Below are 13,172 nucleotides of genomic sequence, written 5' to 3' on the forward strand. Positions count from 1 at the left end.
AGAAATTTTGGATAAAGAATTTTTTTTTTTTTTATATATAAATTTGTCAAAATTTGTTTTTGTTTTTTCGTCAAAGATAATGCATGTTGGTAGTTACAGTGTTGAGACACTTAAAATGACATTTTATTAGCCACAGATTCTGTCAATGCTGTTGCTTTGATTTTATTAGATCTCAGCTCAGCTTTTGACTTGGTTAATCAGACCATACTTATCTTTTACTTACTTTACTTTACTTTTGTCATTTAGCAGACGCTTTTGTCCAAAGCGACTTACAAATAAGAAAAAGTAACTAAAACTAAAAAGTTACAACTCTATAAATACTATCTACCCACATATTTAACTCTCGTTTAAAAAATTGTATTGGCCTGGGAGGCACTATGTTAGAATGGTTCCGGTCCTTTTTAACAAACCAAAAGATTTCTGTATGTATTAGACAAAACACTTCTTCCACTACCCCTCTGTCTTGTGGTGTTCCTCAGGGCTCCATTTTGGCTCCGACTCTGTTATATATATTACCTTTGGGGTTGATTTTCAAGAAATATGGCATCTCTTTTCACGTATATGCTGATGATATACCAGTTGTATCTTTCATTTAAACTAAATGGAGTAAATGCACTAGGAGATCTGTATGCATGTATCCAGGAACTAAAAATATGGCTTACAGTAAATTGTCTGATGGTAAAAACTAATTAATTTATTTTGGACCCAGTGGCCCTTTTAATGCTAGTAATTATAACCTTGGTCATTTGCATCGGTGGGTTACTCCTTGTGCAAAAAACTTAGGTTTTTGGTTTGACTCGGGCCTAAAGTTTGACAAACAGATAAATCGTGTAGTTAAATCGTGTTTTTTCCATCTTCGTCGCCTGGCTAAAGTGAAATCGTTCTTAGTAAAAAGAATTTTGAAAAAGTAATTCATGCATTCGTTATTACTCACTATTGTAATTCTCTTTATTATGGGATTAATTTTTCATCTATGGAGTGGTTACAATTGGACCAAAATGCAGCAGCCAGGCTCCTGACTGGAACTTGTAAATATCAGCATATTTCTCCTATTTTGATCTCATTGCAGTGGTTGCTGATTCCAATTGAGAGTTGAATTTAAAATACTAATTCTGGTTTTTTAAATCACTAAATAGTCTTGCACCAGTTTATCTCACTGAGTTGTTGCTTTCACAAAAATCTGTGAGATCAGTAAGGTCGGAGCATTTGATGCTATCCGTTCCTAGGTCCAGACTGAAACATCGTGGTGATCGAGCTTTTGCTGTTGCCGGGCCAACTCTTTGGAACAATCTCCCTGTAGCTATCCGAACAGCACCTTCTCTATACACTTTTAAATCTATGCTTAAATCTTATTTATTTGAAAAATTTATGATGGGTTAAAAATATTTTTTTATTGTGATGTTTTTTGTATATTGTCTAAATTTTGATTGCTGTTCTGTTTCAATTTCCTGTATAGCACTTTCGTCAACCTTTTGGTTGTTTTAAAATGTGCTTTATAAATAAAGAAAGAAGAAGTAAGAAGACGTGTTTAGTGATGTCAGTCTCGTCTTCGTTCATAGGCATAGTTTTCTTGAATGAAATTAAGACTGCATTGTAACCTGTATTCTGTCTCTGGCAGATACCGTCTGACACGTATAGCCGTGGATAACGCCGCCGGCCCTCATCGCAACCACACCGTGGTTTTCCTGGGATCAGAGCGAGGAATCGTGCTGAAGTTCTTGGCCAAGATGTGGAGCGGCTTCCTGAACGACAGCCTGTTTCTGGAGGAGCTGAGTGTCTACAACCCAGAGAAGTGTGTATTCCATTAGGACAAGCCGCTCTGTCATTTACACCCGTTTATCAGGTTACAGCGCGTGGTTAGTAAATTAAAGAGCGCTGCTGGTTTGGACCGCCAGGCCTCGCTGAATGATTAAAGCAAACAGAGAGTCTGGTTAATATGTGCTGACGGCCACGTCACAGCGGAATAAACAGGCAAACGCTGCCCACCAGGCTTTTTGAGGACAGCGATGCTGCGTTTAACCTCAATACTAAAATGTTTAGCTGCTTTATTAGCATTTTACAAGCGACTAAAAAGAGGAACAGAGCAATTCGTCTAAGAGCTAACCATGTTCAATGCATAACGCCAGGTTTGCGAGGGAACTGTATGAGGAAGCAAACTGGAGAAGAAGAAAAGTGCAGAGAGGATTTTTTTATAATAAACAACACAGCAAAACCACATTACTGTGATTTACCATGTTCAAAACAATATACTGGATTATTGCTTGAATATTGGGGAGATGCTTGCGTTTTATTAACAATGATCATAAATATACATTTATGAATAGTAACAAGCTTTGGTTATTAGCATAACTGTATGCAAAGCAACAAGTTACTTTCCACATGAAGCAAATGTGAGTCTACAGTAAAAAAAACATTTATAGGATTTATTATAATTTTGTGAATTGTGTGAATCTGACGAGTGATCTGATGTGAATCTGACGAGTGATCTGGTGTGAATCTGACGAGTGATCTGGTGTGAATCTGTTGAGTGATCTGGTGTGAATCTGTTGAGTGATCAGGTATGATTGTGGAATTATCTGGTGTGAATCTGTCGAGTGATCTGGTGTGAATCTGACGAGTGATCTGGTGTGAATCTGTTGAGTGATCTGGTGTGAATCTGACGAGTGATCTGGTGTGAATCTGACGAGTGATCTGGTGTGAATCTGTTGAGTGATCTGGTGTGAATCTGACGAGTGATCTGGTGTGAATCTGTTGAGTGATCTGGTGTGAATCTGTTGAGTGATCAGGTATGATTGTGGAATTATCTGGTGTGAATCTGTCGAGTGATCTGGTGTGAATCTGTGAGTCTACAGTAAAAAAAACATTTATAGGATTTATTATAATTTTGTGAATTGTGTGAATCTGATGAGTGATCTGATGTGAATCTGTCGAGTGATCTGGTGTGAATCTGTGAGTCTACAGTAAAAAAAACATTTATAGGATTTATTATAATTTTGTGAATTGTGTGAATCTGACGAGTGATCTGATGTGAATCTGACGAGTGATCTGGTGTGAATCTGTCGAATGATCTGGTGGGAATCTGTCGAATTATTTGACGTGAATCTGGTGTTAATCTGTTGAAGTGATCTGATGTGAATCTGTCGAGTGATCTGGTGTGAATCTGTCGAGTGATCTGGTGTGAATCTGTTGAAGTATCTGATGTTAATCTGTCGAGTGATCTGGTGTGAATCTGTCGAGTGATCTGGTGTGAATCTGTCGAGTGATCTGGTGTGAATCTGTCGAGTGATCTGATGTGAATCTGTCGAGTGATCTGATGTGAATCTGTCGAGTGATCTGGTGTGAATCTGTGAGTCTACAGTAAAAAAAACATTTATAGGATTTATTATAATTTTGTGAATTGTGTGAATCTGACGAGTGATCTGATGTGAATCTGACGAGTGATCTGGTGTGAATCTGTCGAATGATCTGGTGGGAATCTGTCGAATTATTTGACGTGAATCTGGTGTTAATCTGTTGAAGTGATCTGATGTGAATCTGTCGAGTGATCTGGTGTGAATCTGTCGAGTGATCTGGTGTGAATCTGTTGAAGTATCTGATGTTAATCTGTCGAGTGATCTGGTGTGAATCTGTCGAGTGATCTGGTGTGAATCTGTCGAGTGATCTGGTGTGAATCTGTCGAGTGATCTGGTGTGAATCTGTCGAGTGATCTGATGTGAATCTGTCGAGTGATCTGATGTGAATCTGTTGAATGATCTGGTGTGAATCTGTCGACTGAGCTGATGCGAATCTGATGAGTGATCAGCTATGATTGTGGAAGTATCTGATGTGAATCTTTCGAGTGATCTGATGTGAATCTGTTGAGTGGTCTGATGTGAATCTGTTGAATTATCTGACGTGAATCTGTCGAGTGATCTGATGTGAATCTGTCGAGTGATCAGGTGTTAATCTGTCGAGTGATCATGTGTGAATCTTTTGAATGATCTGGTGTGAATCTGTGGTGGTGTTCAGGTGCAGCATTGATGGCGTGGAGGACAAGCGCATCATCAGCATGCAGATTGACAGCAGGAGTCACTCTCTGTTCGTGGCCTTCAGCTCATGCGTGGTCAAAGTCCCGCTGTCCCGCTGCGAACGTCATGGGAAGTGCAAAAAGTGTGTATGCTTTCCCTCTATTTGAGCTGTTCATGCAAACCACTGGCCTTTCTCCACATTAAGCCCTCATGTGTGTCTCTCTCAGATCCTGCATCGCCTCCAGGGACCCGTACTGCGGCTGGGTGTCAGAGGGCGCCTGTAAAGAAATCCCATCTGACCCAAAGTAAGTGGCTCATTCTCAGTCTGTAATTATAGATGGTGCGTGCCAAGCGCTGATGTCAGTCTTCCCTCGCATTGTGGTTTGAGCTGCTGGAGTTTTTCATCTGGAAAAAAGCGTTTGACCCCAGAAAGCCTCCATAACTCATCTCTTTATTAATATAGCGTATTGAATGCACAGCATGTTTCCGCTGCCATCCTCACGTGAGCTCATCAGCGCACATTTTATATGCTCTTATTATTATTTCTGTTCTGATTGAGTTTTCCACTTCAGAAAGCAAAATGTATGGAGGTTATGTGAGACCGGCTTGTGCAATTTCTCTAAAGTGAAGGATTATGGGATACGATCTGTGTCTGTAATTCAAAGGCTTTTGACTTGATGCTTTCCCTGTCGTTTCAGAAAAAGCTTTTTATGAAATGGACCCTGAGAAAGAAGTAGGGCGGCCATCCGTCCGGTTTTAAATTGGACAGTCTGGTTTTGAAATACCTTGTCCGCTCATTTGTCTTATGCTTTATACAATGGTATATCATAAAAAAACGTTATTTTCAAGTTTATATGAAGTACTGTACATTTTAGACACAATATTGTCATTATGGACTGTTTTGCTCCCAGATTAACACAGTGGTGTTTAATTCCTGAATGATTCAGCATTTTTTAACGAATCGAGGGAGTCACTGATTTAATAAGCCATTCATAAAGGCAGTTGATAAATTCAGAACTACATACTAGTATCTTAATCTTACAATTTTTTACATCTTTCTGTGACATAAGTAGTAAGAGTAGTAAGCGAATGCCCCATTCCAAAATCAGCAAGACACTTGTTTCGTTCCTGAATGTACCAGCTCATTAAGACTTGTCTCCACACCTAAGTGGTTTTTGTTTCATATTCAAAGTAACATTTAATTGTTTTATATTCAGTATATTTTATATTTAACACATTAATCTCCTAACATTACGTAATTGTTGTTGCAGTGTAAATGCATTCATGGCATCTCTGAGCTGCATTAAACAGTCAAAGACTGATTTTGTTGAAATTGATTTAATTTGATTGGTAACTGATTATTTTTCAGTTTTTATCCTGGCTTCATGAATCCTGCAAAGTGTCCTACGTTTTGGTGTTATAGAAACGGCCAGCCTATAAAACAGCGTTTCGGTGTTTCTCATCTAAGCTCTGTTCATGTGTGTTTGAGGTGTTCTCAAGTTCATCTGAGCTCGGTTTCATTCTCATCAGTGGTTTAATTTCAGTGTATTTCTCTCATCTGTGAGATGATGAATCTCTCGCTGGACGGTTGAGGGTTGAATAATAAATGGCTGCTCTTCATCACAATCCAACCAGCATCAGTGAAACTTCAGAAATAAACATCTGTGTTTTTATTAATATTCACGTCACATTTACAATCCTGTTTTCTGCTTCATTTTCTCATGATATTGTTTAAACGACACATTGATTCACTCAAACATTTATTAATATTGTTTGAAAATGTACTTGAGATTGAAGTCAGTGAGTGTGAAATGGAGGTGTTGAAGTCACTTGCTCACTGCGTGTGTGTGTGTGTGTGTGTGTGTGTGTGTGTGTGTGCAGATGGCTGTTCGAGCAGGACATGGAACAGGGCAACACAGATGGACTGGGCGACTGCCAAAGTAAGCAGAACCCGTTTACTGAGCGCTGGACGCTCCTCAGACACAGCTGCACTCACACACACACTCCTGCACTCAACAAGAAGACTCGTTCACATCAGGAACTACAGCGACGACTATATTAGAATGGATTCTGAGGCTGATGATACATGGGGCAACTTTTTGAGCAATTTTGCTGGGCCCTTTCCCACCAAGAATGGGTAACAAATTTCTATCTGGATACTTTAGATTGGTCGTGGGCCTTGTGTCTCACCTGGTTGCCCACTGACGCCAACATTAACCAAAGTTGCCCAGCAACAAGATGCCCCGTGTATCATCAGCCTGATTGGCTTTCAGTGTTTTTATCATTCATCAGCTGGAAACAAATTGCTCTGAAAGTGATTTCAATGATATCGCTCAGGTGCCATATCTTTGTCGAAGTTTTGTCATTCTAAAATGAATTGATGCAATCTCAAATTTCACATTGGGGCGAAACATTGAATTTGTCGCTTCAAACAACAGAAATTATTCAGTTTATGGTAAGTGTGCTGCCATTTGTCATCTTATCATTTTCAATGCTTAAGCTCTTTAGAATTGATGGATTCTGATTGGCTGTCAGTGTTTCTATCATTTATCAGCTGGAAAAAAATTGTTCGAAAAATTTTAAATTCTTGAATCAAGATGAATTTACTGTACAAGTGAAATGACAAGATATTATGTCTCGTTTTCTGTAAAAAAAGAAATATAAAAATTGTTATTTTTAAGCAAAATCCAACCATTTTGATTTATTTTTTTAGAAAACAATACTTAATATTTTAAATCATTTTACTTGAACAGTAAATGCATCTTGATTCAAGAATATTTAGTATTTTTGTCTTGTTTTCTAGTATAAATAAGAGAATAATTTTTTGCCGTGTGGTTGTTGTGTGGACGTGTAGTTTTGATTGGTAAATCTTTCTATTTATCGTTATATTATCAGCACTGCTGTGAACAAGTCTTCAGTCGTCTTAAGACACACACAAGTTATTTCTGAGCTCTGTGTTGTTAAATGTTCTGCTGCTGCAGTTGTAAATGTGTCGTTAGATTAATTCAGTATTAAATGATGCGTGTGTGAGAGAGAATCACATTTCAACCAAATGAACATGTTTTTTCATTTATCTCCAGATTCCTTCGTGGCTCTCAATGGTGAGTAACGCTCTTCTTCTCTCGTCTCTCATCGTTATCTGACTCTCTGTTGGCGAATGTTTCATTTCTCTGATTGCGTTTTCTTGTAGAGCATCAGCGCAGGCAGCAGGGTGTGAGCGATATTACCCAGAATGCTGCACGCGGTTAGCGTCTCCAGTGTTTCCCGTGTGTAGATGTAGTTAGAGACGCTCTGACCTTTCATTCCCTAACTGGATGGATCTCTGCGCTTTATAGAGCAAAGGATTGTGGGTTAGAGACAGTCGAATGCAAATGACTGTTTACAGGGAATAAACACTCAGGGCTTCTCCCAAGACCCGGCAGAAATTATTCATGAAATACAATCAGGCTAAAACACACACAAACACACACATGATTGACAGCCCTCCCCCGGCAGCCAGAGTGAATCTGATTGGCTGAAGCAGCGATTGTGACCTACATATCACATGCGCTGGTGTTTATTGGTAATATTAGCAATCTTCTCCTGAGCTTCATTAGCGTTTGTGTGTCTGTCGCTCCAGTACTTCATTTATTCTGTGTGTGTGAATGTGTTTGATGTTGTTTTCCCTCCGTTTCCTTCATAAGCGTGTCCGCTTAGCTTTATAAGCACATATTCCTCCGTCTGGACGGCTGGTTTCTCGTTCTGTTTCGCTCCTTGGCTGTTGAGAGCTGATTTTCTCTCGGCTTTCCTCTTGTATGTGTGTCATCGTCCTCGCTGGCTCTTCCTCTGGCTGTGGAAAATGAATTATAAAATAGAGCTGTCACACTAATCTTGCGGCCCGTGGCGTTTCTTAAATAAATCATGTTAATGACTGCGGCTGGGAGACGCTCGACCGGCACAACACACACAGAGAGAGTTTATCTGTGGATTAACACGAGTTAAACTAGTCCAGCGGTTCACAAACTTCATCAGCCTAACCCCTCTGACCTAAAAGATTTTAGTTCATATTTCAAGAATTGAACATTCGCATTTTTAAAATATGCCAGTTACTGGTTAACATGACCAAAGAATGCATATATATATATATGTATGTATGTATGTATGTATGTATATGTGTATATATGTGTATATTGTTTAAATATTGTAATGTAATTGAATAACAATCTAATAATATTAATTGTATTATTTGTTTTTTTGAGTAGATAGATGTTATTAGGAAAAAATATTAATCTTGTTTTTTTATTTTGGTTTGTTTTTATTTCAAGATATATTTATTTAAAAAAAAATTTAAGAGTTTATTTTTTTTATAAAAACAAATAAATCTAAATTATAATATATATATATATATATATATATATATATATATATATATATATATATATATATATATATAGAATACAAATATACAAATATTATACAAATTTTATCCTTTTAAGTGCTTTGTTTTTATTTGCTTTTATCTGAAATTTTATTTAATTAAAATTTTTATATTTTATTTTTTTATTGAATTAATTATTAGCTTTTCTTCAACCCTCAAGAAACTAGCTGTTTGTTAGTGTTACAGCTGTATTTAACTGTAGTTATGTCAGATTGATTTGGGTTGGTTTCGTCTTGTTAATCATTGCAGCAATTGGTTTAATTTCACATGACCGTTTCATATGAGCAAATACACTTAAAATTAAAGGTGCTTCACGATGCCATAGAAGAACCTTTTTTTGTCTAAATGGTTCTATAAAGAACCTTTGACTGAGGGTGTTTTCACACCTGTAAATCGATTGCTTTGTTCTGAAACGGGGATTCAAATTATTACAATGTTGATTTTTATTCTTGGTGCGGTTCGCTTTCACACTGCAAAGTTTCTAAATGGACCAAAATTGTTAATACAAGTCATGTGCGAGTAAACTGTCCTCTCATTGGTCAAAGTTCCACGGAGAATCATTGTCATTCCAGCATTTGGAAAGAGAGGCAAACAAACTCTCTCTCTTACACATATACACACATACACACAGGATGGAACGACAACAGCTTTGAGGGCTTTTTGTTTTTTGTAGCTGTCAATATATATATATATTAATTTATCATTTTGAGCAGGAGTCCAGGATTCGTTGGCAAACATTGTTAAAATGCACCTATACGAAGAGCATTAAGACGGCATTATAAAATGAAAAGGCACGCTTTGATTTTGAATGGCGAAGACGTGCACACCCACTGCTTTTCAAGGAACTAACGTAATTACCTATTATACAGTGTGATATAGCCTGGTTCGTTGGTCTGTTGGATCAGATTGCTTTCTCATTACAACCGAACCGCTCCAGAGTTCGTTTTCAATCGAGCCGAGACCAACTCGTTCAGGCGGTCTCGGACCGATTGTTTTGGCACGGATCCGAGCGTGATTGCCGTTTTCACATATGCCCAAACGAACCGAGCTAAGGGGGAAAACGTGCCAGGTTCCGAAACAACAGGCCAGGTGTGAAAACACCCTGAATGGTTCTTTGTGGAACCAAAAATAGTTCTTCTATGGCATCGCTGTGAAAAACCTTTTAAGCACCTTTATTTTTAAGAGTGCAGTTCATTTTCAGGTCAGCTGGTCATATACGAGTTTAACATAATGGAGTTTATTCTGTGATAATGAGCAGTTTACTGTAAATTACTCTGCTAATTACACATTATCAGCAAACAAATCAATCAGCGGACGTGAAATGTTGATTGGAGCATGAATGATGTGAGATACGAGGTGTGTGTGTGTGTGTGATTCCCCGTGTTTAGTCCTGTCTTGTGTCTCAGATGCAATGCTGATGTGTGCTGTGCTCCAGCAGGCCTCCTCACCACCGTCCCTCCTGGGGGCACGCTGCTCCGGGGCCGTATGGTCAAGCCAAAGGAGGCCGTGCCGTCGGGCGATCAGAGCGACCCGTATGTGGCCGTTCCCTCAGAGACACAGCAGGAGAACGCCGGTAAGCCTGGGAACGATCGTCCTGTGGAGGAAAGAGCTGTTTCCAGCGTCTGCTCCGTCAGAACACGAGCTGAGCTCAAACCCGCCAGATCCGCCAAGATACACCAAACCCTCACCGAGATACACCAAACCCTCACCGAGATACACTAAAGCCGCCAGATCCGCCGAGATACACCAAACCCTCACCGAGATACACCAAACCCTCACAGATCCGCCGAAATACACCAAACCCTCACAGATCCGCCAAAATACACCAAACCCTCACGGAGATACACCAAACCCTCACAGATCCGCCGAAATACACCAAACCCTCACGGAGATACACCAAACCCTCACAGATCCGGCGAGATACACCAAACCCTCACGGAGATACACCAAACCCTCACAGATCCGCCAAGATACACCAAACCCTCACAGATCCGCCAAGATACACCAAACCCTCACAGATCCGCCGAAATACACCAAACCCTCACGGAGATACACCAAACCCTCACAGATCCGCCGAGATACACCAAACCCTCACAGATCCGCCGAGATACACCAAACCCTCACAGATCCGCCGAAATACACCAAACCCTTACAGATCCGCCGAAATACACCAAACCCTCACAGATCCGCCGAGATACACCAAACCCTCACAGATCCGCCGAGATACACCAAACCCTCACAGATCCGCCGAAATACACCAAACCCTCACAGATCTGCCGAAATACACCAAACCCTCACCGAGATACACTAAAGCCGCCAGATCCGCCGAGATACACCAAACCCTCACGGAGATACACCAAACCCTCACAGATCTGCCGAAATACACCAAACCCTCACAGATCCGCCGAAATACACCAAACCCTCACCGAGATACACTAAAGCCGCCAGATCCGCCGAAATACACCAAACCCTCACCGAGATACACTAAAGCCGCCAGATCCGCCGAGATACACCAAACCCTCACGGAGATACACCAAACCCTCACAGATCTGCCGAAATACACCAAACCCTCACAGATCCGCCGAAATACACCAAACCCTCACGGAGATACACCAAACCCTCACGGAGATACACCAAACCCTCACAGATCCGCCGAAATACACCAAACCCTCACAGATCCGCCGAGATACACCAAACCCTCACAGATCCGCCGAAATACACCAAACCCTCACGGAGATACACCAAACCCTCACGGAGATACACCAAACCCTCACAGATCCGCCAAAATACACCAAACCCTCACAGATCCGCCAAAATACACCAAACCCTCACGGAGATACACCAAACCCTCACGGAGATACACCAAACCCTCACAGATCCGCCGAGATGCACCAAACCCTCACCGAGATACACTAAAGCCGCCAGATCCGCCAAGATACACCAAACCCTCACGGAGATACACCAAACCCTCACAGATCCGCCGAGATGCACCAAACCCTCACCGAGATACACTAAAGCCGCCAGATCCGCCAAGATACACCAAACCCTCACAGATCCGCAAACCCTCACAGATCCGCCGAGATACAGCAAACCCTCACAGATCCGCCGAGATACAGCAAACCCTCACAGATCCGCCGAGATACACCAAACCCTCACAGATCCGCCGAGATACACCAAACCCTCACAGATCCGCCGAGATACACCAAACCCTCACAGATCCGCCGAGATACACCAAACCCTCACAGATCCGCCAAAATACACCAAACCCTCACGGAGATACACCAAACCCTCACGGAGATACACCAAACCCTCACAGATCCGCCGAGATGCACCAAACCCTCACCGAGATACACTAAAGCCGCCAGATCCGCCAAGATACACCAAACCCTCACGGAGATACACCAAACCCTCACAGATCCGCCGAGATGCACCAAACCCTCACCGAGATACACTAAAGCCGCCAGATCCGCCAAGATACACCAAACCCTCACAGATCCGCAAACCCTCACAGATCCGCCGAGATACAGCAAACCCTCACAGATCCGCCGAGATACAGCAAACCCTCACAGATCCGCCGAGATACACCAAACCCTCACAGATCCGCCGAGATACACCAAACCCTCACAGATCCGCCGAGATACACCAAACCCTCACAGATCCGCCAAGATACACCAAACCCTCACAGATCCGCCGAGATACACCAAACCCTCACAGATCCGCCAAGATACACCAAACCCTCACAGATCCGCCAAAATACACCAAACCCTCACAGATCCGCCAAAATACACCAAACCCTCACGGAGATACACCAAACCCTCACAGAAATACACCAAACCCTCACAGAAATACACCAAACCCTCACAGATCTGCCAAGATACACCAAACCCTCACATATCTGCCAAGATACACCAAACCCTCACAGATCTGCCAAGATACACCAAACCCTCACATATCTGCCAAGATACACCAAACCCTCACATATCTGCCAAGATACACCAAACCCTCACATATCTGCCAAGATACACCAAACCCTCACAGATCCGCCGAGATACACCAAACCCTCACAGATCTGCCAAGATACACCAAACCCTCACAGATCCGCCGAGATACACCAAACCCTCACATATCTGCCAAGATACACCAAACCCTCACAGATCTGCCAAGATACACCAAACCCTCACAGATCTGCCAAGATACACCAAACCCTCACAGATCTGCCAAGATACACCAAACCCTCACAGATCTGCCAAGATACACCAAACCCTCACAGATCCGCCGAGATACACCAAACCCTCACAGATCTGCCAAGATACACCAAACCCTCACAGATCTGCCAAGATACACCAAACCCTCACAGATCCGCCGAGATACACCAAACCCTCACATATCTGCCAAGATACACCAAACCCTCACATATCTGCCAAGATACACCAAACCCTCACAGATCCGCCGAGATACACCAAACCCTCACAGATCCGCCGAGATACACCAAACCCTCACCGAGATACACTAAAGCCGCCAGATCCGCCAAGATACACCAAACCCTCACAGAAATACACCAAACCCTCACATATCTGCCAAGATACACCAAACCCTCACAGATCCGCCGAGATACACCAAACCCTCACAAATAATAATCTCAAATAAAATATCTGCCAATGGGGTAAGAAAAATAATCTTAATTCAAAGACTAAACAAGATAATTTTTCTTGCCCCATTGGCAGATATTTTTGCTTGTTTTAAGGAAA

At 41.6% G+C, this 13,172-nt stretch overlaps 1 protein-coding gene across 3 annotated transcripts in view; it reads left to right on the plus strand.

Moving 5' to 3' along the window:
- LOC306848934 (semaphorin-6A-like) overlaps positions 1–13,172 on the plus strand; it is an 88,340-nt gene that overhangs the window by 62,491 nt on the left and 12,677 nt on the right. Inside the window, exons 13-18 of one of the 3 annotated variants that reach the window (XM_079383724.1) lie at positions 1,619–1,792; positions 4,009–4,149; positions 4,235–4,312; positions 5,889–5,947; positions 7,088–7,108; positions 9,863–9,997. In XM_079383724.1, the coding sequence (XP_079239850.1) occupies positions 1,619–1,792; positions 4,009–4,149; positions 4,235–4,312; positions 5,889–5,947; positions 7,088–7,108; positions 9,863–9,997 (608 nt within the window). Of the gene's footprint in view, positions 1–1,618; positions 1,793–4,008; positions 4,150–4,234; positions 4,313–5,888; positions 5,948–7,087; positions 7,109–9,859; positions 9,998–13,172 lie in introns of all 3 variants that reach the window. The other 2 variants (XM_079383723.1, XM_079383725.1) reach the window with 2 other exon arrangements.

The sequence above is a fragment of the Barbus barbus genome, assembly GCF_936440315.1.
Source record: "Barbus barbus genome assembly, chromosome: 29".
NCBI lineage: Eukaryota > Metazoa > Chordata > Actinopteri > Cypriniformes > Cyprinidae > Barbus > Barbus barbus.